Source organism: Mauremys reevesii, linkage group 16 (genome assembly GCF_016161935.1).
Source record: "Mauremys reevesii isolate NIE-2019 linkage group 16, ASM1616193v1, whole genome shotgun sequence".
Taxonomy (NCBI): domain Eukaryota; kingdom Metazoa; phylum Chordata; order Testudines; family Geoemydidae; genus Mauremys; species Mauremys reevesii.
Window position 1 is genome coordinate 33661052 of NC_052638.1, and position 27892 is coordinate 33688943.

General features: G+C 40.4%; 1 protein-coding gene and 1 long non-coding RNA gene across 4 annotated transcripts in view; one reads left to right on the forward strand and one right to left on the reverse strand.

The window, feature by feature from the left end:
- The window catches only part of CDYL2 (chromodomain Y like 2), a 78642-nt gene that overhangs the window by 35418 nt on the left and 15332 nt on the right, over nt 1-27892 (forward strand). For all 3 annotated transcript variants that reach the window (XM_039502677.1, XM_039502676.1, XM_039502675.1), the window contains exons 2-3: nt 4624-5218; nt 18950-19167. In XM_039502677.1, the coding sequence (XP_039358611.1) occupies nt 4624-5218; nt 18950-19167 (813 nt within the window). The remainder of the gene's footprint in view (nt 1-4623; nt 5219-18949; nt 19168-27892) is intronic.
- LOC120384263 overlaps nt 7890-27892 on the reverse strand; it is a 63029-nt gene continuing 43026 nt past the window's right edge. Inside the window, exon 3 of the long non-coding RNA XR_005588718.1 lies at nt 7890-8133. This is a non-coding gene — a long non-coding RNA (uncharacterized LOC120384263). The remainder of the gene's footprint in view (nt 8134-27892) is intronic.

The window sequence follows — 27892 nt, forward strand, 5'->3', positions numbered from 1 at the left end:
CCCAGTATTAGCTTGTATGCCTATTGTACAGTCAAAGGAAGTAATGACACATGTAAAACTCTGACACTCTTAACTATGATACTTCTACAATGTACTTGTGCTTATAAAAGATAGGACAGCAGCATAATTAGGTAATGTAGTTTTTATTAGATTAAATATCTAGTTTTCCAAACCAAATATAATAAACTCAAGGTGCCAAATACAAGACTACCAAGACTGCTTTTTTTGCAGATGTTATACATTGTTCATTGAAGAGTGAACTGATGGGAAATATGGAAAATAAGAAGTGGAAGTAACAGATCTTTTTACTTAAACAGAAATTGTGTATTCTGGGAGAAAAACTGAAATATCATTTCCATTAATCACTAGTTGTCAGAATAATTTCTTAAGAAAAATTCCTATGAATTTCTGAAAGCTTACACTAAATGCAAGAAGATTTTTACAGAGCATTTTTCAACTGATATAGTAGAAATTAAAACCAATCATTTTAGAAAAAATATATGGCCAATTGGGCTGTTGGTGTTCACTGCACATTGAAGGGAAATGGTGGAAGTTGTACCACGTGATGGGGAATAGATATGAAATTCATGTCCAAACTGAAGCACTGCTCTGCTTCTGCTGAATACATTTAGACGGCAGAGCAGCACTCCGAACGGGGTTGGCATAAATGAAGGACATGAAGCCACTGAGGAAAAGGGGCCATGTTGAAAGGCCCAGCAATTGTGCTTGAGGCTATAACTCAACAGTGCACAAAGGGACAGCAGGGAGGGGTAGGCAGGTATCTAGTCATACGTGTTGTGCATCATTTGGTGCCTTTTTTCGCGTTCTTGTTGCACATGTATATTCGTGATACTCGTGTCTGTCTGTCTCTCTGCTCCTACATTGTACTGGAAGCAATTGTGTGTTGTGTGGACCACTTATAATATTCTCCATTGCTAGTGTGCTATTCCTTAGGAATAGAGTCCTCCTATTCGCCCTTCTTGTCTGTGTAAATATTTACAGTGCTCTATTGCTGAAGTATCTGAATACTTCCCAAATGTTAAAAAGAAGAAACAAAATGGCCTCTTTCCTTCTCAGAGGTAGGATTACACTTGATTAGTTAGTAGAAATTTTGTTTGTGAGTTTATTATGGGAAAGCTACGTTGAAAAGATATTCTGTATGTAATTGTGAAAATTGTGAGGTCCTTTGTCATCTATGTCTCCTGTGAGAGTGAGGTCCACAGTTCGGTCCTGTTAACGATCTGTCTTTTGTAATCAACCTTCTCTAATGGTTAACAGTTCCATTGTTCTGGTGGAACATAGCTGTTGCAAAGGTCATGGTAGCAAAGGGAGAGGTGATCTCCCAGATCAGTAGAGTCAGCCTGATAAATATTTTTGTGTATCAAGACAGAGATCTTGAATTGGACTTTGTACACAATGGGAAGATTACCAGTGTGATGTGATGTGTTCACAGCAACCTTGTTACTTAGCAAATGGGCTTCTCAATTTTGTACCAATTGGAGCTTGTCCAGGACACATGACTTCTTTCCTTGATACAGTGTGCTGCAATAATCAAGGTCATGAATGTGTGGATCACTATGGCCAGGACTGCGTTCCATAATCTGATACTACATTTTCTACCCAGCCACAGACAGAAATGAGTAGGTTTTTTTTGCAGCTAGTGTCATGTGGACATCTGATAATATTAAATGCAACAGGATCACAACGCTTCAAAATAATTTAGCTATCTGAGGGAAGATGTCCTTAAGATTGGACTTTATGGAGGAGGCTAGTTCTTCTAAGTGCTTTTTCTTTCCCTACAAGTCACCTCCACCTTGCCTAGATCCCACTTTAGGCAGCTGCTCTTCATCATTGTACTTATATCAGCATGAGAAAGCTGGGAGAGGGTGCTGTTATATTCAGTGTGGAGGAGATGTTGATTCATCTGTTTCCCCAGTGGCTTTCTGTAGCTGTTAAATAAGATAGAAGATTGGAATGAGCCGTGATGGATTCCATGGCTGAATGCAGTGGAGATGGAGGAACAATTTCCCATCACAGTCCTCAGCCTCAAGCTATCACAAGGTGCCTCCTACAATCCTACTGCCTCTTGGAGGTGGGACTGTAGTGTTTGGGGATCAGTACTACTAGATGCCATTGCGAGGTCCAACAGGATGACTATGGATGTACTGCCCCAGTCTATAGCCAGGCAAAAGTCATCTACCTGTACTATTCTCTGGCCTGAAGCCAGTGCAGTACGGATACTGGCAGCTGACAGGTGGCATTGGAGATTGTGTTTTTGCTAGTGCTGTGACATCATGTGGAGGAAAAAAAGAAAAGAATCGAATGTATCTTTTAAAAATCAATTTAAACTAACCTGGACCTCAAACAGTAAAATTTCTTAATCTTAACCATATGCTTATTGCTTGGTGTAATGCAGTGTAAGGTTGTTTGTGTATCCTAACAGTACAGTTCCATAACTTAAGATGTTTAGATGCCCCCTCGCCCTGAGTTTAACCTTAAATCTGAATTGTGTGGGTTTATAATGCTTAGTTTGGGGAAACCTACAATAACCATGTAATGTATTTTAACATAAATTACTAATATGTACTCTTGCCCTTTACTACATTTCAACATAATTTTGAGCTGTGAATGGATAAAAATATGTGGGATTGGTTTTATATCTAATCTGGAAAAGCACTGGACACTTTTGTTTTATACCTTTTAAGAAACAGACCTCAGTTGCTGATAATGGGTGTTGCACTGTAGCTGTAATCTTTTTAACTCTAATGAATTATTTTCTATTTCCAAATGGATCTCTTTCCTTCAGGATTCTATTGATACTGCACTAAATAGATTGATGTAAAACTATGAACGTTCAAAGATAAACACCAGACTCAAATTCCTTGGAAAGTCCTGCATTTAATCTATATTCTCTTTCCCATAGTTGCCCATTAAAATGTGTAAATACCAGCTTTCCCCTTTCTAATCACCATCTCCTTTTGATGCTCAGTTCCTTCAATGATTTGATACACCCTATCATATAAGTAATTGTGATGCCTAAAATATTAAACTGAAGCATCACTGAAAGACGCAGGTAGAAGTAGCAGGCTGCTTATATTCTTTTATTATTCATTGACGGCCACAAGTGTGCTCGGGGTGGCACAAACATAAATGAAGACACAGTCGCTGCCCAAGAATGGACAAAGGTTTCTTGGAATGTATACTGACAAGTATTATGGTCAGCAGTTTTTCAGCATGCTTTTTTAAATCATGCCATCAATTTTATGCATGGAAAAAAATGTAATTGTGCAAACAAATCAACATATGCATGTGCCAAATGAATTCAGTTGGACATTTTTGTAGTCTAAAGGGTAGTTAAGGAGCTAATAGTAGATAACTGTTAAGCAGGTATTTAATTTTGGCGGGGGGAAGTGAAAATAAGCTGAGGGAAGTGGTACAATGCACGTAAACATGCCGACTTTTCACCTCAGGGGACCAATAAAAGTTGTTGCACTAACCCATTTAATTTTATCTTTGTCTCTACCAGTACTGTTAACTTTCGCTTTATACATCTAGTGACCTGAACTGAGTTTGGTGTCAGATGCAAATCAGTTAATTTCAGTTTAGTGTCAGTCATCAGAGACCAGATTTTCAAAAATAAATGTGCTAAGTTCACATACACTGATGTGTGTGCACAAATTTCAGTGCAAACACTGCATCCATAGAGAAATCTGACTTTGGGAGAGCTGGCAAATATAAAAGTGCACACACAGTGTTGCAAATGTGGCCCTCAATATACAGGATGACCACACAATTTAGTACAATGTCTTTGTGAGACAGTTTCAGAGATGAAGTAGCAGGGGTTCCTATAGTTCAGGTAATAAGAGAACTGTCACTATCAGAGCATACGTACACACAGAATAGAGTGTTCAATGTGTAAAGAGTGCAGCAAAAGATACTTTAGCTTTTTTCAATAGGAGACAGCTGAGGAGGATGACAATATGGTCTCATTTTAGAAATGCAGTTTCAATGGGAACACACATTCTTTACTGATCCTAAGCCTCATATATTCCCAGAGTTAGCCGTACACAGAAAACACAGTTGTACATTATTATAGTTAAGATTCCTTCACAGGGAAAACAGGTGAGTGCCTGCAAATGGGATTGCTATTAACATACCCAATGGGCCAGCAAAGTTCCTCTATATATACAGCCAGATTTGCTTGTGAGCACTCTTTGACAAATGAGGACATTTAGCTGTGATACATAAATGGAATATCAAGCAGTATATGCAGGAGCCAGGTAGGCCACATCAGCAGTCAGCCAGGGTCTATTGAGGATCTGATGTGACTGCAGATGTGGGGAGGGGATCGGAGAGGTTTCTAAAAAATGAGAATATGTTTGATCTGTTTGGCAAAATTTCTGTTTAGCCTGCTTAGACAGTACACAGTGTTCAGTGCCAGAATGCAATATCAGTTTATATTCACAACAGGGACCTGATTCTCATTTACACTAAGGTCCCGGTAAACAGCCTCTGTCAGTGTAAAGGCACCTTAGTGTAACTGAGGATCAGGCCCTAAATGTTTTTCATGTCTGAATTGTTTTTCTTTCTAACAGCTAATGGTATCTCCTCTTTTTCTATTAGGTTGAGAGGATTGTTGACAAAAGGAAGAACAAAAAGGGCAAATGGGAATATCTTATCAGATGGAAAGGCTATGGAAGCAATGAGGACACCTGGGAACCTGAGCATCACCTATTGCATTGTGAGGAATTTATTGATGAGTTCAACGGACTACGTGTCACTAGAGAAAAGCGAGCAAAACATGGGAAACAGACCAGTGCGCCAAAATTTTTACGGGAAAGCCGAGGGTCATCTGTTGAGAAAATATCACATAGACCTTCTGAATCTGGGAAGGCCAAAGGATCAACACATAAAAGAAAGCGAATTAACCCATCTCTTCAAAAACAGAAAAGAGGGTACACAGCAAAGCCGGCACCTGCTGGCGACAGGGCCGCTAAAACTGTGACTTACCGAACTACGCCCAGTGGTTTACAGATCATGCCATTGAAAAAGCCTCACAATGGCCTACAGAACGGAGATGCTAGTCACGAGAAAGATTCTAGACATTTTGGGAATGGCTCACAACAGCAAAACATGGATTTAAATGGCCACGAAGGAGAACATGATTTGCCCAGCATGTTGGAAGTTAATAATGATGTGCCTGTTGTGAATGGAATCGGTATGTGATTTAAACAGCAACAGTCCTTTCTGTTGGGTTTTAATTATGGCAATTGATAACAAAGAGCCCAATTCATGGAAAAGTTATTGTCATACTGCATGAGTAATAAGCACATGAAAAAGTCCAGACTCTGCACACAATTTTCCATCAATCCACTTCTTCACCTCCTTCCCTTTTCCTGATGAGTCATGTGAGGCAATGTGGACTGTGTCACACACCTCTCTGGTGTGTTTTATTTACAGGTATTTGTGGGGGAGGGATGCCGAGGAATGGTGTGGGGGTGACAGTTGAGGTATGTACAACTCTGAAATTCTGGCTATACCTCTTACCAATTTACTAATTGCTTCTCAATTCCACAAGTACCGGCCCAGCACTCCAGAAAAGGCAGGATCTTGGAAACTATGTTAGTATTAATTTGTTGCCTAAACTTTGTGATAAATGTGCCTGGATAATTTTATGCCACTAGTAACTAAGTACATTATACTTATTACTTATTACTGCCACTAGTAACATTTGTGAGGTAATTATTCAGGATTGCCATTCCAGATGAGCCCAGAAGTCAGTATCTCTTGACAGTGACTTGATTCATAGGAAGGTGCGAGGCAAACACTTCATTGGAAGGTACAAGGAATCCTGTAGTAGACAATTTATAATAACCTGCCCAGAGGGAATGTTTATTCCTTCCCCCAGTAGTTAGTGGTTGGCTTATGCCCCGGAGAATGGAGTTTATACCCCTTATAAAAAAAATCATCCTGTTTAACATAATCGTTAAATTGGGTTAATTGTGTGTTGTGTATTTCATTTGATCGGTTTCTCCCTTTCAATTTCACTGAATATCCACTTGTTCCTATATTCTGTGAAAAGGTAAATAGGAGCAACCAATTTCTCATGCATCGCCTCAATCAGCCAAGGAGTGCCAGGTCTTTTCAATTTCCCCCCCTATAGCCGTCTTTCCATGTTTCTAATTATTTTCATTGCCCTTCTCTGGCCCCTTCTGTTTCTGCTGTATATTTTTGGAGACAGTGTGAGCAGAACTGAACACAGTATTCCAGGTGAGGCTGTACTGCTGACTGATATAATAGCTCTACACTGTTTTCAGTATTGTTTTCTATTCCTTTCTTTATACTGCCTAACATTTTGTTTGTTTTTTTTTGACTGCTGCTGCACAGCAAGCAGAGGTTTTCATTGAGGCGTTCACAATGACCCACCAATCTTTTTTCCTGAGTGATTACAGTTAACTTAGAATCCAGCAATGTGTATGAGTAGTTCAAATTCCTTCCATTGTGCATTTCATCTGCTATCATGTTGCCAATTCACATATCTTTGTTAGGACTCTCTCTCTCTTTCTAGTTCTTCACAATCTCTTCTAGTCTCCACTAACCAAATTTTGTTCACTGGAGATGTTTCTATCACTTCACTTCCTTTTCAGATCATTTACACCTCTACCCCGATATAACGCTGTCCTTGGGAGCCAAAAAAATCTTACTGTGTTATAAGTGAAACCGTGTTATATTGAACTTGCTTTGATCCACTCCCCCGAAACGCTGCTTTACCACGTTATAGCCATTTGTGTTATATCGGGTCACATTATATCGGGGTAGAGGTGTCTATGTATATCAAACCAACCGGTCTTACTACAGGTCCTTAGGGCAGCCCATTGTTAATCATTTGCCATGATGGAACAAATGGTTTCTTTTCCACTCTTTATTTTTATTAGCCAATTTGTAGTCCATGATAGGATTAGTTTCCTTAATAGCCTCTTGTGAATGACTGTCAAAGGCTTTCTGAAATTCCACATAAATCATATTATATCACCCAGTTTTCCATTATCCACTACATTGTGGACACACATTCAAAGAACTCTTGTAAGTTAGAGAGGTGCAGTATTCTTTTACAGGAGCCATACTGGGTTGCCTCATCATGGCCATCAAGGTGTTTTTAATTCCTTAATTACCGTTTTGGTATTGTTTCAGTGACATGAGAGTATTAAGTATATTTCTTTGCTAATCCCATAACCTTGATTATTATAGTTACCCCAGCAGTTGCCACACTACACAACCATTGCTGTTATTTGGGTATTGCATAAGAAGTTCACACCTGCATTTTGTGAAGTTAAAGCCTCACAAGTGAGACTGACCAAAATGCCCATTAACTTGAACCCTTTCCAGTGCACACACAGGCATTAATGCACCAATGTTCACGTTAGCCAGTGAAGGCCTGAGGCTGAAAATAAGGCATCTGTGTTCCAATCTGAGCATCCAAATGTCCTGTCCGATCCAGAGAAAGCTCATCTTTAAGCATATGAGTAATCCCAAAGGCTTCAGTGAGGCAACTCTCATGCTTAAAGCTGAGAGCCTGGGCTTCTGTGCTTTGCTGGGTTTGGGTGAAGGAGTCTGTTTGAAAATTGAGCTTCAGCTGTGTTGTGTGTATAACATTTAAGTTGTTTTTTCTTTTTTGTAGTTATAGGTTTTAATGAGTGAAGGTTTTTAATGCCTATTGCTCTTAATCCAGTTTCGTTTTCCAGTACACAATATATTTATTCAGAATGCAGTGGTTTTTACACATACCTTCCTTTTATATTTTAAGATCATTTTGTTAAAAGGGGAAAATAAAACGAGAACTCGAGGAGCAAATAAACTTTTATTTGTCCTCACTGGGAAAAAAAAAGGTATCTCCCATTCCTTGTTGAAATAATACTCTTGGCAGGTCTGTGCTGAAAAAAAAGCCCTTCCTCGCCCTGAGCTCCCAGGTGTGCAGACACTGATGGATACGGCTTATGGCATAACAGCAGATGGCCTGAACTATCTGAGAACATTTCTTTATCATGATTTTTACATTGTCTCTCCCCAACTCCATCACTTCTATTCTTGTGCTTTACACTCTTCTCTTGCTCCCTTCACTCCATCCTGTTCTTCCTGCAACCAGAAGCAAAGTGCAGCTGAATTTTGATCTCTCCATCTTGAGCTTAGATGCATCTCCTCCAAAAGTTCTGTCTAGCAGCACTCCTGAGTTGACGATTCCATCCAGTCTCATTTTGCAGTGGCCGACATGCACAATGGAGAAGAGAAAAAGGGGACAAATTATGCCACCAAAATAAGAGGGGAAGGGATAGAAAACAGGGGAGAGGAGGAGCAGGCAAGATAGATTAAAAGTAATGCTTTTTATTTAAAGTTTTTTTGCTATAGGCTTTTTAAATTTCTTCCATTCCCTGTCAGGAAGAAATTAGAGAGTGTGACAGAAACCGCAGGTAAATCAAAGAAATCTGCACTGCTATTCGTATCCAGCCGAGACTAATATGTTCTCCCCTCAGTTTGCACACTTACAGGAAGGCTTATTAGCAGTAATACAGATGCCAGTTGTGATGAGGGCATATGTCCACTTAGTACTGGACTGACATCACCAACTCCTTTTACATAGGACGGCAGCTAAGTCTTCAGTCATCCCCAATCTTGGTTATAGTCCAACCCATAGCCTAGAAGTGAAAGGCCCCATATCCCATCACCATGAACCAAAAGTGCCTTTCATACTATAGCAATAATGAATAATTGAATTAACCTGATAATTAAATTTATGCCATAAGCTGAGTAACCCTATAATTAAATAACCTGTATTTTGTCTATAAAATACCACACATACTAATGGTGCTGTAGAAATAAAATATGTTCAGGGACTGAGGTTCAGTGGCTCCCTAAAGTGGCCTCCACTAATGCATGCCCCGCTTTGTATACACATACACTTGGATGGGCTATCACCTGCACACCCCACGGATACAATTTTCACCAACAGACCTATAGTGTACTTGCAGATGTGTGTATGTGCACATGCACACACATACCTGCATGCACATTACTGGAGGTTTGGACCACTGTGCAGCCATGTCAGACTCAGCAGAGCAGCTGGGATAGCCACAGACACAGCTTTTGCCTCTGCATCCCATGGACTTGCGTTCTTCCCTGGATCTGCCGGATTGGGAGACTACACCTTTTGCCCAGAATCTGCACCCTCCCTCCTTGAGGAGGTAATTACCTGGAAAAAAATACTGCCTCTTTCATAGACTTCTCTGCCGAAGGGAAGAATCCAGCCCCAACCTTGAAAGCCCAGATCAAGTAGTGCTTACCATCTTCTCCTATTCTCTTTTAAGGGACTCAACAGCTGGTGATAAAAGCTTCAAGCACCTCATAATGTACATTAATATCTATATCTTTAAAATGCTAACGTTCAACCCCACCTTTAAATACATTTACCAAAATAAAAAAAATTTCCATTCCGCATTCCTCCGCTTACTCTTAATTTTCCTTAATCACGAGATCACTGTGTTTTATTAGTTCTGGTACCTAGAATGGCGGAACAGAACCACGTAACAAATGACGATATGAATACTTATATCTGCCTCCATTAGGGTAAAAGCTTTTTGCCTGGTGGACATTAGAGAACAACATACATCAAAATGCCCTGAGCCGCACTGGTTCTGTCCACTAGGGGGCTGCACTTGCCATACACACTAGCACTAGCTAGTCCATTTCAACACACAGCATTGTAATTCCCCAAAAATAGCCACATCCTCTCAGCTCTTCCCTGTCAGTAAGTGGAAGGGTGTGCGGTAGGTTAATGTACGCTGCTCTCTTGTTTCCTTTGCATCTCGCCATAAACTAGGAACACCTATTGTTTTGATGCTGCCGAGGAGATGCGTGCTGTTAGCCTTGGAGGTCTGGCCTCTTGCATTGTGAATGACTGTAATAGGCCAGGCCATGAGGAAAAACAAACACTAGGTAACCTCTGGAACATCTGTTGAAAAACTTTCTATAGCTTGAAGCAGGATTCTGATGACATTTGTTGTCTTCTGTTATCCCATTGCTATCTGCTTCTTTCATGATACTGCAATTGAGAGTGATTGTTGTGTCAAATTCCTTGACAGCATCAAATTTTTCCTTTTAAATAGTCTTCTTCCTGCCCTGCTCTAGTTCTGCACACCGTCTGCTGAAGAATGCCTGCTTGTTATGTATCGCTAACCTCTGTATCTTTACAATATGAAAACCTTCATAGTGTCATGGTGTCCTTAATTTAAATATTCTCTATCAACCCAGTTTCCTGCTTCCTTTTTATTCCCCTTATTCTGTTCATTATAGGAAACAGTAAAATGCAACCAAAAATACTCACTTTCTTAGTGTTGTTGTAGCCAAGTTGATCCCAGGATATGAGAGAGACAAGGTGGATGAGGTAATATCTTTTATTGGACCAACTTCGTTTGGTGAAAAAGACAAACTTTGGAGCGTACAGGGCTCTTTTTCAGGTCTGGGAAACATACTCACAGTGTCACAGCTAAACACAAGGTGGAACAGATTGTTTAGCATAAGTAGTTAACACATTTTAAGGGACCATTCAAGGTAAAGTGGCCTGTTAACACCCCTCCCATCATGAGGGTGGGGAGAGGGGAGGAAGGACGGTGAGGGAGGCAGCTGGGGGTGGGGGGTTATGTGGGTGAAACCACACAAATCACTGTGCTCTCGAATGAACTCACACAGGAAAAATTATAACAACAAAAACACATCACCTGTGGGTGAGCACTTTTTACAAAGTGATCTGACCTATCAGTCCTCATCCTCAAAGGAAACCTGCACAACAACACTTTCCAATGGACTGAATAGACACGTTGCAGTAATAAATCCAATAATAATCCCAAACCCCTTACCCCCGCTGCCTTTTTCCTCTTTCCTTCACCCACCTATAACTGGAGGGGTGTTAACACGCCTCTTCACCTTGAATGGCCCTTTGACATAAGAACATAAGAATGGCCGTACCGGGTCAGACCTAAGGTCCATCCAGCCCAGTATCCTGTCTACCAACAGTGACCAATGCCAGGTGCCCCAGAGGGAGTGAACCTAACAGGTAATCATCAAGTGATCTCTCTCCTGCCATCCATCTCCACCCTCTGACAAACAGAGGCTAGGGACACCATTCCTTACCCATCCTGGCTAATAGCCATTAATGGACTTAACCTCGATGAATTTATGCAGTTCTCTTTTAAACCCTGTTATAGTCCTAGCGTTCACAACCTCCTCAGGCAAGGCATTCCACGAGTTGACTGTGCGCTGTGTGAAGAAGAACTTCCTTTTATTTGTTTTAAACCTGCTGCCCATTAATTTCATTTGGTGGCTCCTAGTTCGTATATTATAGGAACAAGTAAATAACTTTTCCTTATTCACTTTCTCCACACCACTCATGATTTTATATACCTCTATCATATCCCTCCTTAGACTCCTCTTTTCCAAGCTGAAAATTCCTAGCCTCCTTAATTTCTCCTCATATGGGACCCATTCCAAACCCCTAATCATTTTAGTTGCCCTTCTCTGAACTTTTTCTAATGCCAGTATATCTTTTTGAGATGAGACCACATCTGTATGCAGTATTCAAGATGTGGGCATACCATGGATTTATAAGGGCAATAAGATATTCTCCGTCTTATTCTGTGTCTCTTTTTGAATGATTCCTGTTTGCTTTTTTGACTGCCACTGCACACTGCATGGACGTCTTCAGAGAACTATCCACAAAGACTCCAAGATCTCTTTCCTGATTAGTTGTAGCTAAATTAGCCCCCCATCATATTGTATGTATAGTTGGGGTTATTTTTTCCAATGTGCATTACTTTACATTTATCCACATTAAATTTCATTTGCCATTTATTTGCCATTCATGTGTGTGTTAACTGCTTATGCTAAACAATCTGTTCCACCTTACTTAGCTGTGACACTCTGGTCCAATAAGAGCTATTACCTCACCCACCTTGTCTCACTCTCTCAGGACAGTCTGGATAGAAATGTGTTGATTTAAGGAACCCTGCAGGTGCGTAATTGATTACATGGCTCTAAAACTATTACCAAAAAACACTCCTGAGAGTTTAATGCAACAGAACTGTCTCTGGAACATTCTTACTTTCATTTGCTCTTCTGGAACATCCTTGCAACAAGTGAGTAATGAACTTGGTTAAAGTGTGGGAGACTCATCATTAGGGCCCTACCAAATTCATGGTCCATTTTGGTCAATTTCATGGTCATAGGATTTAAAAAATGTCATGATTTCAGCTATTTAAATCTGAAATTTCAGTGTTGTAATTGTAGGGGTCCTGACCCAAAGGAGTTGTGGGGAGTTCACAAGGTTATTGTAGGGGCTGAGAGGTTGCAGTACTGCTACCCTTACTTCTGCACTGCTGCTGGCAGTGGCTGAAGGCAGAGCCGCCGCCAGCAGCAGCACAGAAGTAAGGGTGGCATGGTATGGTACTGCCACCCTTACTTCTGTGCTGCTGCCTGCAGCTCTGAGCCCTTAGTCAGCGGCCATCACTGTCCAGCCGCCGAGTTCTGAAGGCAGCAGTGCAGAAGTAAAGGGTGGCATGGTATGTTATTGCCACCCTTACATCTGTGCTGCTGCTGGTGGGGCGCTGCCTTCGGAGCTGGGCACCTGGCCAACAGCCACTGCTCTCAGTTGCTGAGCTCTGAAGGCAGTGCAGAAGTGAGGGTGGCAAATTGTGATTTTCCCCCCCCAAATAACATTGTAAACCCCCCCCCCCACAGTTCCTTCTTGGGTCAGGCCCCCCAATTTGGGGAACGCTGGTCTCCCCTATGAAATCTGTACAGTATAGGGTAAAAGCACACAAAAGATCAGATTTCACGGGAGAAGAACAGATTTCACAGTCTGTGACACATTTTTCGTGAATTTGGTAGGGCCCTACTCATCAATTCTTAGCTAACATGGTAGCTAGAGAGACAGTGTGATCTAGTGCATAGGGCACTTGACTGGGTTCTGTTCCTGGCTCAGCACTGAACTGCTGTATGATATTAAGCATGTCGCTTCTCTGTTTCCTTTCCCACCCTTTGTTTCATCTTTTTAGACAGTTTGTCTATCGGGATGAGTTTTGTACAGCACCTAGCATAATGTGGCCCTGAAGTCACCTGGGATCTCAAGACTCTAATATAAATTTTGTTCCTTTGGTGACTTTTACCAACTCTTCTTCCCAATCTTTACATGGCTCTTTCTACACACCTTCACAAGTTTTATTGCAGATTAAATACTGGGTTATAAATAATTTATAGACCTAGGTAAATTAAGGAAACATTGTCTCATGCTCTCTTTCACATATAAACTGACAGCATCAAAAAGCTGAACTAAAATTGTCATCTCTGTGCTTAGGCTGGGAAACCAAGTTCAGAGGTAGCTAAAGCTTCCTGTGTTTCTTTGTGACATCTCTAATTTATTTCACATACATTATTCATTGTTTGGGGGATGGTTAGCTTTACTCCATGCCACAGTCATTTTTCATCTTGACATATTAAGGTGTTAACTGTTACCCTACCATGTACTAACCAGGTGAAAAAGTTAGGCACCATTTTGTTTTAGGCTGAATGTTCAGTAGGAAGATGCATTATTTAATTATAGCTGCAGAGGTTGATATTCACTATCTTGGCCCATCTCAAAGTAGATAACTAAATTATGTTTAGGTTCCAACAACTAGAGATGAGCGTCTGCGTTCCATGCTGGAATACTGATATTGACAGACAGGCAACATTGTTCAGAATTTTGATACAGAATTGCACTATCATGGGACTATCAGACATGCCTCCCATAGATAATCCATGGATAGTTATTGGTATTTATATCAGTTTTAGGTTTCGTGCAAAAACGACCAGACCTATTTTAGTTGCATTGGTGTAAATCGTTGCATGAAACCTAAAACAATTATAGGCAAAGTGTGTGTCAGCCGACAGGATTTTAACCAACAGAAGGTCTACATGCAATCTGCAGTGTCATTTGAGGAAAGCATAAATTAGAAAACATAGGTGCCATTGTACATTGCATGTAGACCTTCTGTTGGTTAAAATCCTGTCAGCTGACACACACTGTGCTTATAATAATTGCTGTGAGGTTAACTGCTTCTTTTGTCATATCTTTAACTTCCCTACTTGGCGCACTATTTGAACAAAATGAGATGCAACAAATAATGATGATAAACTGATTGACGAGAGGCTTTTTGTTTTGATGGATTTCCCTTAAGAATTAAGCCCCCACCCTTCCCTTACCATCTGTACTTAGAACAGCTGTTGCTTATTCCTTAATAGTATGCAGATTACCAATGCAGTTAGCCCAAGGCTGCTTCCATCTCATGTCCATTCTTGCATCTAATTTCCTAAATTCTTTAGACTTTATTGCAAAATCTCCCTCTCCAGCAGGCTTGCAGATGGACCAAACAACATAGTGAGCACGAAGCAGAGCAAATAGTGCACAAACGTAGTATTGGAATCTTTGGTCGTCCCCCCGCCCTCAAAAAAAGAATTATTCACAAGCCCAATTATTCATTTCACATGAACATTTATACAAGAAATTTTGTTTGTTTATAAGAATGTTTGTGAAAAATGAAATTGATGAATACCTAAGTATAAGTTTGCTTAAAGGTTCATACCAGAAGTTGTTCACAGATTTAAAGGCCAGAAGGAACAACTATGATTGTCATGTCTGACTTCTTTCCTAACAAGGCACCTATTAAAGTAGCCATCTTGAAATTTCTTTGCTTTTCCATTAGGGTTACCAACTTTCTACTCACACAAAACCGAACACCCTTGCCCCACCCCCTGCCCTGCCCCTTCTGAGGCCCCGCCCCTACTCACTCCATTCCCCCCTCCTTCTCTCGCTCACTCTCCCCACCCTCACTCACTCATTTTCACTGGGCTGGCTCAGGGGGTTGAGGTGCGGGAGAGGGTGAGAGTCCCAGCTGGGGATGTGGGCTCTGGGGTCAGGCCACGGATGAGGGGGTTGGGGTGCAGTTGGGGGCTCCAAGCTGGGGGGTGGAGCCGAGGGGTTTGGAGTATGGGAGGGGGCTCTGGGCTGAGGCAGGGGGTTGGGAGGGGGTATGGGCTCTGGGCTGGAGGTGTGGGTTCCAGAATGGGACCAGAAGTGAGGAGTTCAAGGTGCAGGAGGGGGCTCTGGGCTGGGGCAGGGGTTTGGAGTGTGGGAGGAGGATCAGGGCTGGGGCACAGGAGGGGGTCGGGGTGCAGGCTCTGGGCGTTGCTTACCTCAAGCAGCTCCCAGAAGCAGCGGCATGTCTCCCTCCGGCTCCTACGCACAGAGGCACTGCCAGGTGGCTCTGCATGCTGCCCTGTCCACAGGCGCTGCCCCTGCAGCTCCCATTGGCCATAGTTCCTGGCCAATGGGAGCTGCAGAACTGGCGCTTGTGGCAGGGGCAGCATGCAGAGCCCCCTGGCTGCCCCTACGCATAGGATCCAGAGGGGGGACATGTCACTGCTTCCGGGAGCCACAGCAGGCAAGGAGCCTGCCTTAGCCCCTCTGCGCCGCTGACCAGACTTTTAATGGCCCAGTGACAGTCAGTGGTGCTGACCGGAGCCACCAGGGTCCCTTTTTAACCAGGCATTCCAGTCGAAAACTGAACACCTGGGAACCCTATTTCCCATCTACTGTTTGTAAAAAAGCTACAGTCCTCCAGTCAGGCACAAGAAACAGTACCATCCATCCTAGATGACATATACTGTTAGCGAACAGAAAATAGATGAAGACCTAGATAAAGGAAGTTGGTTGCAAACTATGACAGGCTGAAATGCTTTCACAAAGTATTTGCTGAACAATTCTGAATGCCGAACAAATCTGTAAAAGTCAGTCAGTCACCAGTGCCGCAGACACGTCTACACTGCTTATCGTTAAGCACATTAATACTCCCACTGACTTCCATGGAACTCCTCCTGAGTTTAAAGTTAAGCACATATGTGTTTGCAAGATTGAGATCTCAGTTTGCAAATAATTCATGAACAGAAAAAAAAGGAATAAACTACCAGACAGGTCATTGTGCTCTAGTAATGAGTCACTATAAACAAGGAAGCAGCCAAAAATGTACAAGTTACAATTTTTAAAATTTCAAGCATTAAATGACATGTGTTGTTGGTTTGGGAATTTTACATTTGAAAATAATTCTTGTCAAAAAAACAAACAAACCCTAAAGGCTTCAAATAGTCTTTCTAAACTAAGGAACTAATTTAAATTTAATGTTTCAATTAATAAACCATTATTTAATTGAATATATCTGCTAGAACTCTACTAGAGTGTTTATAATTTAACTGTAAAAAGAGTTTTATTGAATCCCTGAAAAAATAGAATTAACAAATATGTATCTATTAAATAAGGCCAGACTCTATCAGCTGAATACTATTAGACATTTAATATAGTTTAGTACTAAATATAATAATTGCAGGGTATAAAGAGATATTTTACAGGACGTGAACATTTGCAGAGTCCAGGGTTTAGTGATGGCTAGTCATGTAGTTGAATTAGCTACTCAGACATCAAGTAATGGAAATATTGAGACTATCTAAGGAAGATGGCTGGCTCCTATTAGGGAATCTTTCACTATAAATTCATCATTACAGTCATCAGTAACAATGCGTTTTTAATTGGACAAAGATGATCTAAGCTACAAAATTTACATCCATGTCCTAATTTCCATCCCTCCTCCTCAAAAAAACCCTCTTAGCTTTTTAATACCAAAACCAGGAGGTTGGTTTACTCCGCTCTAGAGGTAAGAACAAACAATTAAATACAGATTCAGGTTTGGATGCAGACTGTACTCCTTTTTTTCCTTCTTGGACTTTTGGAGTATTTTGGGACCATCTCTCTCTTTTCTTTTTCTTTTTTTTTTTAAATGGCCAATATATCAAGTAAGTTGAACAACTTTAAACTTCTGCTTTTGCACAGTCTATATAAGAACCTAAGAATGGTCTGATCCAGTATGGCCAATGGTCCACTAGCCCTGTATCCTGTCTTCTGACAGTGGCCAGTGCCAGATGCTTCAGAGGGAGTGAACAGAACAGGGAAATGTATCAAGTCATCTTATCCCGTCATCCAGTCTCAATTTCTAGCAGTCAGAGGTTTAGGGACACTCTGACCATCTTGACTAATAGCCATTGATGGACCTATCCGCCATGAACTTATCTAATTATTTTATTCACCCATCATTTTTAATGGTAATGACATTTAAAATATCTGTAACTGCAAAAAGGAGACTTACAGAAAGCATGTGTTTAGGATATTTTTATGACTCCATAACACAGCCTTTGGCCTACATGTGTATTCTTACTAATGACAACATATTTCGTGAATATCCCATAGGAATTATAAATATGAACAAAGCAGGAGTTACAATTTGCTGCAAGCAGAACGCAGGATAAACTGAATGTTTCTCAGTAAGATGCTGTTTTGTTGTGGTGGTTTTGTTTTTAAAGAGGAAGCATTTATTTCTTGTCATTGATTTTGGTGTTTTCCTATCAATATGTGTTCTGCAAAATGGCACCAGCATTAATACTTTTTTTGCAGTTTTATGTTAAAAGTACAGGTGATTAAAAAGTCAGTATTTACCTCTGTTACTACACAGTGGTATATGAGATACCACAGTTGTGTCCTAGTCCCCCTTTTGTGGGGAGGGGTCTTTTATTAATGTAAAGGTACAATAAGACATTAACTTACTTCATTATATATTATTACTTATTAAGGATCAGCTTAATATTCAAAGAACCTGGCTAATGATTCTGGCTTCCTAGATGGAGAGCCCTCATTCTCCGAGTATGCTAAAAAGGGTGACCAAATTTTTAAAATGGCTATCCTCTTTTTGGCACTTCTCTTGGGTATATACACATGGTGTAATATGTACTCTAATATGAGGACAGTATGTATTTTACTATTCCACAATTCCATTGAAGGAGAAGTAATATTTTCCCAATAATGTGCAATACAAGGTCTTGCTGCTAACAGTAAAAAAAAAAAAAAGTTAATTTGTCATCCTGTTTAAAATGTAGATCCTTTACTGGAGCATTAGGTAAGCAGGTCAGGGGACCTCGAGGAAGCCAGCATTTTGTCATGAGATGACTCTTAGTTTCCTCCCAAAACTGTCTAATTCTTGGACACAAACTTCACATTTACAAATATGTTTGCCTTTCCCTGAATCCTCTCCAATGGAGCACCTTGTATCAAGTTCTATCCTAATTTGAGCATAATCTCAGATACCACAGTGCGATAACAATGGGTAAAATACTACCTTTAATGGTGACCGCTGGAATTATAAAGAAGAGGAGTGTGATAGTGGAGTCAGCTTAGCTGTAAATGTTTGATATGAACTGCTCTATCTTGCTCTGAGTCCCTATAGAGATGTACAATTGAGGATCTTGTTCCTACATTAAAGTTGCGAAATGGAGTTGGCAATGGCTTTAGTTCTGTATACAAGGAACAAAATGTATCTTAGGAAGAGGTGATATGGACTAAGTCAATCATGCCCAGCTTTGCCAAAGAAAATTGAATTAGAATTTTCCCATGAACTTGAGGGTCACCCCAAATTCACATAAAAGAGCAGGGTACAGCTGCTCTCATTTTCCACTACAGGCACATCTGTTGAGACCACCAGTCCCAAAATGCAATGATTGATCTAGATTGGAGTGGTCTTCTGCTCAGATCATGATAGAGCATTTCATGCTGGGATACGCAGGCTGAACCGCGGTAGTAAAAATGAACAGTCAGGGGACACACTAGGATTCGTGGGCCACATTTGGTTGCTGGACACATTTTTGCCCACCCTTGGAACAGGATGATCTAGACATCAAGTGAAATTCAAGTTAATGATACACTACACTGTTTTCTTTGGAGGTATAGACATGATCACATGTATCCATTTTAATTGTTTGCATTTGAAAGGTTCCTCTCTGGCCAACGGAGGCCTGAATCTGCACAGCACTGTGAAAAGGAAACTGGATGGGGAGAAAGATTATGTCTTTGATAAGAGACTAAGGTACAGCGTGCGTCAAAATGAAAGTAACTGTCGGTTCAGGGACATTGTGGTCCGGAAAGAAGATGGTTTCACACACATTCTGCTCTCCAGCCAGACTTCAGATAACAATGCACTGACCCCAGAGGTAAGCATGTAGCCATAAAAGCAAAAGAAAGCCATCTTAATAGATGGGAATGTGGTTAACCTGAAAATTAAAGGCAACTCTTAATCTGTATTTTTGGAGGGTGGGGTTCCCTATTGAATATCTTTTTAAAATTTATGGAGCTCAAATATTCCATCTTTCCATGCTTGGAATTTTATCCAGATGGATCCAACTATTATATGCAATGCAAATTATTTTTTCAAATAATCTCTCCCAAAAGAAAAGATGTGATCACTAATCCCTGCCTGCAGTTTTAAGAAATAATTGTTCAAATATAAAAAGGACTACCCTTAGTGGAAATCTGGCCTCTAACACAATATGTTTGATTAGTACTGCAATGATTTATACACAAATCAGGATCTTATCTCAGGATAAAAATTCAAAAAATTAAAAGTCATCTTAATCCTTCACTGCTTTTATTTCATTGTCCATTTGACATTTTCATGCACTGTATTCTTTACAAACTGAGGCCCCAAACCTGCACTCAAATGCACAGGGATTCAGAGTGTCTCTGTATAAGTGATGTTATTGATTTCCATTGAATCAGTCATTCTGCATCTAGGATTTAGGATTGTTTTGTCTTGTTTATCAAGACTTCTATTAAGTAACAAATGTGTCATTTTGAAATTAATTTCCAATAATTGAACACAGCTAAAAGCATTGCCAAGCACATTAGGCCTTAAATTTTACCTCCCCCCACCCCCTAAATAGTTAGGATCCAGTGGGGAATGTACTCTGTCTTTCATATTGGGGACACACACACAGAGGCGTTAACAGTGTTGGTACCATACAAAACTAGACACTTACCACCCACAGTTTTTGCAATATTTATAAGTAGGGCCCTACCAAATTCATGGTCCATTTTGGTCAATTTCATGGTCATAGGATTTTAAAAATCGTAAATTTCATGATTTCAGCTATTTTAATCTGAAATTTCACGGTGTTGTAATTTTTGAAAAAGGGAGTTGCAGTACTGCAATACTTAACCCTGTGCTGCTGCTGGCAGCAGCACTGCCTTCACAGCTGGGCAGCTGGAGAGCGGTGGCTGCAGGCCGGGAACCCAGCTCTGAAGGCGGAGCCACTGCCAGCAGCAGCGCAGATCTAAGGATGGTATGGTATGGTATTGCCACCCTTACTTCTGTACTGCTGCTTGCAAAGCTGGGCTCTCTGTCAGCACATGCCACTATCCGGCTGCCCAGCTCTGAAGGCAGCAGTGCAGAAGAAAGGGTGGCACAGTATGTTATTGCCACCCTTACTGCTGTGCTGCTGCTGGCGGGGCGCAACCTTCAGATCCGGGCACTCGGCCAACAGCCACCACTCTCCAGCCACCAAGCTCTGGAGTCAGCACAGAAGTAAGGTTGGCAATACTGCAACCCCCCTAAAATAACCTATGACCCCCCCTGCAACTTCCTTTTGGGTCAGGACCCCCAGTTTGGGAAACGCTGGTCTCACCCGTGAAATCTGAATAGCATAGCGTAAAAGCACACAAAAGATCAGATTTCACAGCTGTCTTCCAATAGTGGCCAATGCCAGATGCTTCTGAGAGAATGAATAAAACAGGGCAATTATCAAGTGATCCATCTCATGATGTCCAGTCCCAGCATCTGGCAGTCAGAGGCTTAGGGACATCCAGAGCATGGGGTTGTGTCCCTGACCATCTTGGCTAATAGCTATTAATAGACCTATCCCTCCATGAACTTTGCTTTTTTAACCCAGTTATAGTTTCTCATGGCCATGAATTTGGTAGGGCCCAAATGATAAGGGATACTGTAGTAAAGGTAAATCCTATCGAGCACCAAACTCACCATACTTATAAAAATTACATTAAATCCATCATTCCTATAGAATCCATCACTTCATTATGAGGCAAACAACTTTATGTATAAGTATGGGACTGCTGTGCTATAACTAAATGACTGCTGACTGAGGCAAACCAAAGACTTGCCATGTTAACTTTAGACAGACATAGCTTTGTGTTGCTGGCCCTGAGAGCTCATCCCCCAGATCACCAAGAGGAGTTCAAGTTTATTGAGCAGCGTGGCTAGAGCCCAAAATTCTCCAGAGAAGCCATACCTGGCCTACTCCTTTGAATCTTTTCTGTAACCCAGCAGCCCACCTCTATGCATGAACCACACAAACAGATATGGTGGGCTCCTTCTCTCAGATCTGCAGCATTGACAGTATTCCCGGTGCTGGGCTAAAATCATTGCTGAAGCTGGAAACATGGAAATAAATAGCCTTTTTCTTTCTAAAGCTGCATTAATATCTAAGGTCTGGATGGTCGGGGCTTAGTAACAGGGTATCTAGCTTTTCACATCTAGCTTGTGTGTTTAAAACCCACAATTTCAGCAAAGAGAGAGACCAAGGGCCATCCAGTATGGAGCAAATCTCTGGTCCCTGGTGTGTGGTTTCTCCTAGGCGGGTTGAGACAATATTCTGCGGGTGAACACAGAGCTTCAGTCCTCAGGGATGTCAGTTTGACACCTTTTACCAGCGCTAACCACACACATGCAGAACACTTATAGACAGTGGAGAAGAGGGTTTGGTTTTGTTAAAAGTTACTATGTTCATTTCAGACTCTATTAGAAACATAGGAAAAAATGTTTGCTCAAATCTGCTCAGAGCAGGTCTAGTTGACATGGAAGTTAAAACTTGAGCTGGAGCTGCCATGATTGCTACCATCAGTGGAGTAAGTAGACAAGGCAGCAAGGCTTGTGCAGCCCAGAATCAAACTATACATTACACAAAGACCCACTCTCTCCTTAGCTTCTCTGCTTTCCATTGTGATTCCTCCTGACCCAGCCACAGCTGGACTTCCTTTGGGCTTTAGCTGTTTTGTTAAACTAGTGATTTACTCTGTTTATCCCCACTTAATTAAAGATGTCTAAAAACCCAAAGGTTATATTATAGAGTTCTCTGCACGTGTCAAAGCAGAGCCAAGCATACATTTGCCTGACAAAAGATTAACCTCAACTATGGTATGCAATCCAAGTTATTATCACTAGGCTTGTTGATATCAGGAGTAAAGGGAGATAAGCTAACACTAAATGGAACATCATAATTCATGCTAGTAACTACATCACAGTTGAAGTTCATGCAGTTGATTTTAGCATAAAACATGCCTATGTTCCTTTCTTTTAGGATTTGCATTGATTGTAATTGGCTCAGTGCCATTGTGGTTTTTGAAAAAAGATTCAGATTACTAATGGAATTATTTCCTTTTATCTTTAACTAGACATTGCTCATTTTGAAAAATAATTTTGCTTTGGTATTTTATTTCATTTTTTAAAGAGAGTCATGCAAATTTTCAACATAAATTCTACCAATGGGTTATTTAACTTCACAGGTCACTTGCTAATTTTGAAGATTTGATTCAAACTTTTTTGAAAGTCTATTACCTAAATATATAGAAAACTTCTGTTATTGTTTTTTAAACTCAACAGCTTTTGGTAATCCAAAATCTGTTTCAAACCCAGGAACATGGTTAATCCATTGTTTTTATTCTTCCTAGTTAGGGTAAAAATACTTCTGGGGATTAATAATTTACTGAGTTAAAAAGCAGAAGAGTAAATGAGAAAATAAATTCTAGATTGTTGATGGCTTTAGTAAAGATTGACAGAACTACTCCATATGCATTATGAGTCAAAAACTGAAAGTGGAGGTTCACACATGAAATACCAACATCCATTCTTCTAGACATGAAAAAAATGCAGTGCTTGTAGTGTTAGAGATATATGTCACATCACTGGTTTACTTACACTCTTTTTCTCATGAAATATGTCAGGTTCAAGCTGACAGCTATCTGTGTTATTATTCTCCTAGCAGACAGATTGCTTCTTATGGCAGACTTCAATCACAAGCATTGCCCTATCATTCCAGTAGGATTTATCATCCCCATATAATTTATCTGATATCCTTGTACTGGAAAGGACTCAATGTGCTTACAGGAGTGCTGATGTATCAATAAATAATAGAATTAAATGTATAATTAACAAGGCTATCCAAAGTAATCACTGCAGAATAGTTATAAAAATGCTACCAAGGGTTGCTCATTGTAACATTTTTAGAGAATGTTTCTCTTTTTATATTTATATACGCAAATGGACTGTTAAATTTCATGTATTTATTTGAAACTCTAATTTTTTAAACCTGGTACTTCTATTGATTTATACAGGTTATGTGTAGGCAAGTTTAGGGATAAATTCCCGATTCACTGAGACTTTCTGAATATAAGCAAAGTTTAGAGAGAAGTCTTTAAAAACACCCATTTGTAAGAAGGGGAGGGGGGAGGAGAAATAACTCAACTAAGCTCTTAGGAAGATAGTAGTCTATTTTTTTAGCAGTTTAAGTACATTTTATATCGGTTTATAAAAGGGAAATCTTGCCAGACAAACCTGATTGCTAATTTTGTAGTCTTATTACAAAAAAAAAAAAGCAATCTAGAGAAAGCAGTAGTTTTAATATATTTTGATTTCAGCAAAGCAGTAGATGCAGGACCGAGCCTCAGCTGGCCTAAATTGTGATTTGGCTGATTTACACCAGCTGAGGATCTGGTCTTGTGAATTTTTTGTTTATAACATTAAATCATTCATTCAAATAGGACTTGGGTAGGAATAATCTCCTGTCAAATGAAAACTGGTTGAAGGGCCATAAAAGAAAATTAAATGATAAACAGCAGTGTATTGAGTTGGGGAAGATATCTACTGGGCTCCTGCAGGAATCAGTGCTGGATCTGGTCTGGAAGACAAAATAAACTACATTTTAATGAATTTCACAAATTATATTAAGTGGCAGGAAGGTGAAAATGCCAGAGACGCCAATACCAGAGAGGCCAGAGAAATAGTACATGGGACCCTACAGAGAGTCTGGAAACAGACAGAATATATTATATGGAGTTCAGTGGGGAGTTCTGCTTAAAAAAACAATGGCATGAACTGGACCAAAATGATATTCATTTTGGAATATTGCTAGCAAATACGTAGTTGTGTAGCCCGAGAAGTAGATTCTGTGCTCATCCTGTATGATTATCAATAAGCATGCTACATCTATTTATGTATGTTTAAACATCTGTAGGAAAACAATCTAAAACACAGATATTCAGTGAGAAGTGTGGAAAACTATAATGCCAAAAGAGACTTAAAAGAGTCTGATAGCGAACTGCAAGCTAGAGACAAATGTGCACCATGGAATAGTAGAAAGGCCAATAGAATTTTAGGTTGCACAGGCATCATATCACAGAACCAGGGAATTCTGGTAATCCAAGTATACTCTGTTCAGCTTCTGAGCACATCTTTACTAAAGAAGTATTGATAATTTTTGTTGCTCCTCTCAAATTTGTCAGGAGCCTGGAAGGGCTAACCTTCGATAGGCTGTCTGGGGGGGGGGGGGGTTCCTTTCTAATTTGGGGTGTTTATATTAATATGAATTATGTCCCATTTGTAGGGGAGAAAATAAGTTCTCATTTATATTTTTAAAATGTTTTCCCTGAATGTCAGAAATTTGGCCTCCTCTGAGTCAACTTGATCCCAGGGATCAGTTCCCAGGGATTGACTTTTAAAGTCCTTCAGCTCCCTCTGCAAACAAACAAACAAACAATCTTCAGCACTGGGGAGGGAGGATGAGAAAAATTGGGATGGGGGGAGGAGTGTTGTGTACATTTAATAAAAGCTTTTCTCAAATTGCTGCTTCTGTGTGGTTTTACACATCAAAACAGATATTTGTTCTGAGGTCAAGGAGGTGGTGGGAGGCAGACCAGTTGAGAGTCTCTGGGTAAAAAGATAAAAGGGGTAAAAAATAGGGTGACATCATGGTAGGGGTCTACTGTAGACCACCAAATAAGGAAGGGGAGGTGGATAAAGCATTTCTAGAACAAATAACCGAAATATCCAAAACACAAGACCTGGTAGTAATGGGGGACTTGAACTATCCAGACATCTGTTGGAAAAGTAATTTGGCAAAACACAAAATTTCCATTAAGTTCTTGGAATGTGTAGGGGACAACTTTTTGTCCCAGAAAGTGGAGGAAGTAACCTGAGGGACAACCATCTTAGACCTGATTCTGACCAACACGGTGGAATTGGAAGTGAATCTGAAGATGGAAGGCATTTTGGGTGATTTCATGGTTTTAAGGGAAGGAAGGAGTGAGAGCAACAGAATAAGGATAATGGACTTCAACAAACTTGTAGAACTGGTAGGTAAGGTCCCATAGGAAGAAAATCTAAGGAAAAAAGGAGTTCAGGAGAACTGTTAGTTTCTCAAGTAAACAATATTAAAAGAACAATTGCAAACTATCCTGATGTGAAGGAAAGATAGGAAGCATTGTAGGAGGCCAATATGGCTCTATCAGGAGCTTTTTAATGACCTGAAAAATCAAAAAGAAATCCTATAAAAAGTGGAAATGAGGATGAATTGCTTAGGAGGAGTATAAAAGAATAGCACAATCATGTAGGAATAAAATAAGAAAGACTAAGGCACACCTAGCAAGGGACATAAAAGGCAATAAGAAGAGGTACTTTAAACACATTAGGAGCAAGAGAAAGACTAAGGAAAGTGTAGATCCTCTGCTTATCGGGGGGGAAAAGAGCTAATAACTGATGACATCAAAAAAGCAGAGGTGTTTAATGCCTATTTTGCTTCAGTCTTCACCAAGAAAGGTTAAATGGTAACCAGATACTCAACACATTTAATATTAACAACAAGGGGGAAAGAATGCAAGCCAAAATAGGGAAAGATCAGGTTAAAGAATATTTAAGTAAATTAGATGTATTCAGTTTGGCAGGATCAGATGAAATTCATTATAGGGTACTTAAGGAACTAGCTGAAGCAGAACCATTAGCAATTATCTTTGAGAACTTCTGGAGGATGGGTGAGGTCCCCAAAGACTGGAGAAGGGCAAATATAGTATCTTTGAAGGGGTGGGGGAAGAGTTCCCAGGGAATTATAGACCAGTCAGCCTAATTCCAACACCTGGAAAGATAGTGGAATAAATTATTAAACAATCAGTTGGCAAGCACCTGGAGGATAATAGGGTTATAAAGGAATAGCCAGCATATATTTATCACAAATAAATCATGCCAAACCAACCTAATTTCCTTCTTTGACAGAGTTACTGACCTAGTGGATACGGGAAAGCAGCAGATGTGTTATACCCTGATTTTAGTGAGGCTTTTCACACAGTCCCACATGACATTCACATAATGAAACTAGGGAAGCGTGGTCTAAAATGAAATTACTATAAGGCAGCTGCACAAATGGGGTAAAAGACCTTACTCAAAAAGTAGTTATCAATGATTCGCTGTCAGACTATCAGGGGAAATTTGTGGGGTCGCCCAGGGGTCAGTCCTGGGGCTGGTACTATTCAGTATTTTCATTAACAACTTGAATAATGGAGTGGAGAGTATGCTTATAAAATCTGCAGATGACACCATGCTGTGAGGGGTTGCAAGTAGTTTGGAGGACAGGCTTAGAATTCAAAATGACCTTGACAAACTGGAGAATTGGTCTGAATACAACAAGATGTGAAATTCACTAAATCCAAGAGCAAAGTACTTCACTTAGGAAGGAAAGATCTGCACAACTACAAAATGGGCAATAAACTGGCTAGGCACTAGTACTGCTGTAAAGGATCTGGGGGTTGTAATGGATCACAAGTTGAATGAGTCAGCAATGTGATGCAGCTGCAAAGAGGGCTAACAGGAGAGTCATATGTAAGACACAGGAGGTAACTATCCTACTCTGCTTGGCACTGGTGAGGCCTCAGCTGCAGTACTGTGTCCAATTCTGGGCACTACGCTTTAGGAGAGATGTGAACAAATTGTAGAGAGTCCAGAGGAGAGCAACAAAAATGATGAAAGGTCTAGAAAACCTGACCTATGAGGCAAGGCTAAAAAAACTGAGTTTAGACTTGAGAAAAGAGGACTGATGGAGGGACCTGATAACAGTCTTCAGATGTTAAGGGCTGCTATGAAGGGGACTGTGATCAACTGTTCACTGAAGGTCAGACAAGAAGTAATGGGCTTAATCTGTAGCAAGGGTGATTTAGCTCAGATATTAGGGAAAATTTTCTAACTATAAGGGTAATTAAGCTTCCAAAGAAGGCTGTGGAATCCCCATCTCTGGAGGTTTTTAAAGCAGCTTGGACAAACACCTGTCAGGGACAGTCTAGGTTTAACTGGTCCTGCCACCACGCAGGGCCTGGACTTGACTTTTCAAAGTCCCTTCAAGCCCTTCATTTCTATGATTCTATCCATTTAAACCTAAGTCTAGAAATGTTTATGTGGGAAAATGAAGAGATCCAGATATACATGTGGGCTAAGAGCGAAACAAGCATTTGAAGGATGATAACATTAAGGAAGAGAGAAATTGTAGATGTGCATATAAACATATGGGGATGGGAACATTGCAGTTGAATATCAGGAGGAACTGACTGACAGGAGAGTCATATTCTATCATCATATTTGAAGCAAAGCTCCCCATTACGATCAACAGGAAGTTTTGCTTCTAATTTGGCCACACAGTATTGCCCAAACATGTTGACTATATTATGGAATCTGCCAAGGAAATAGTGGAAGTCCCAGTGTTAGGGAGACATAAAACATTAGAAAAACAGACTGATGAGAGCAATCTTATAATAGCAGGGAGTTGGACTAGTCAATCCAATAGATCTCTACCTTACACAGTTCTGTATCTTCTGAAATAAATGTTTAGC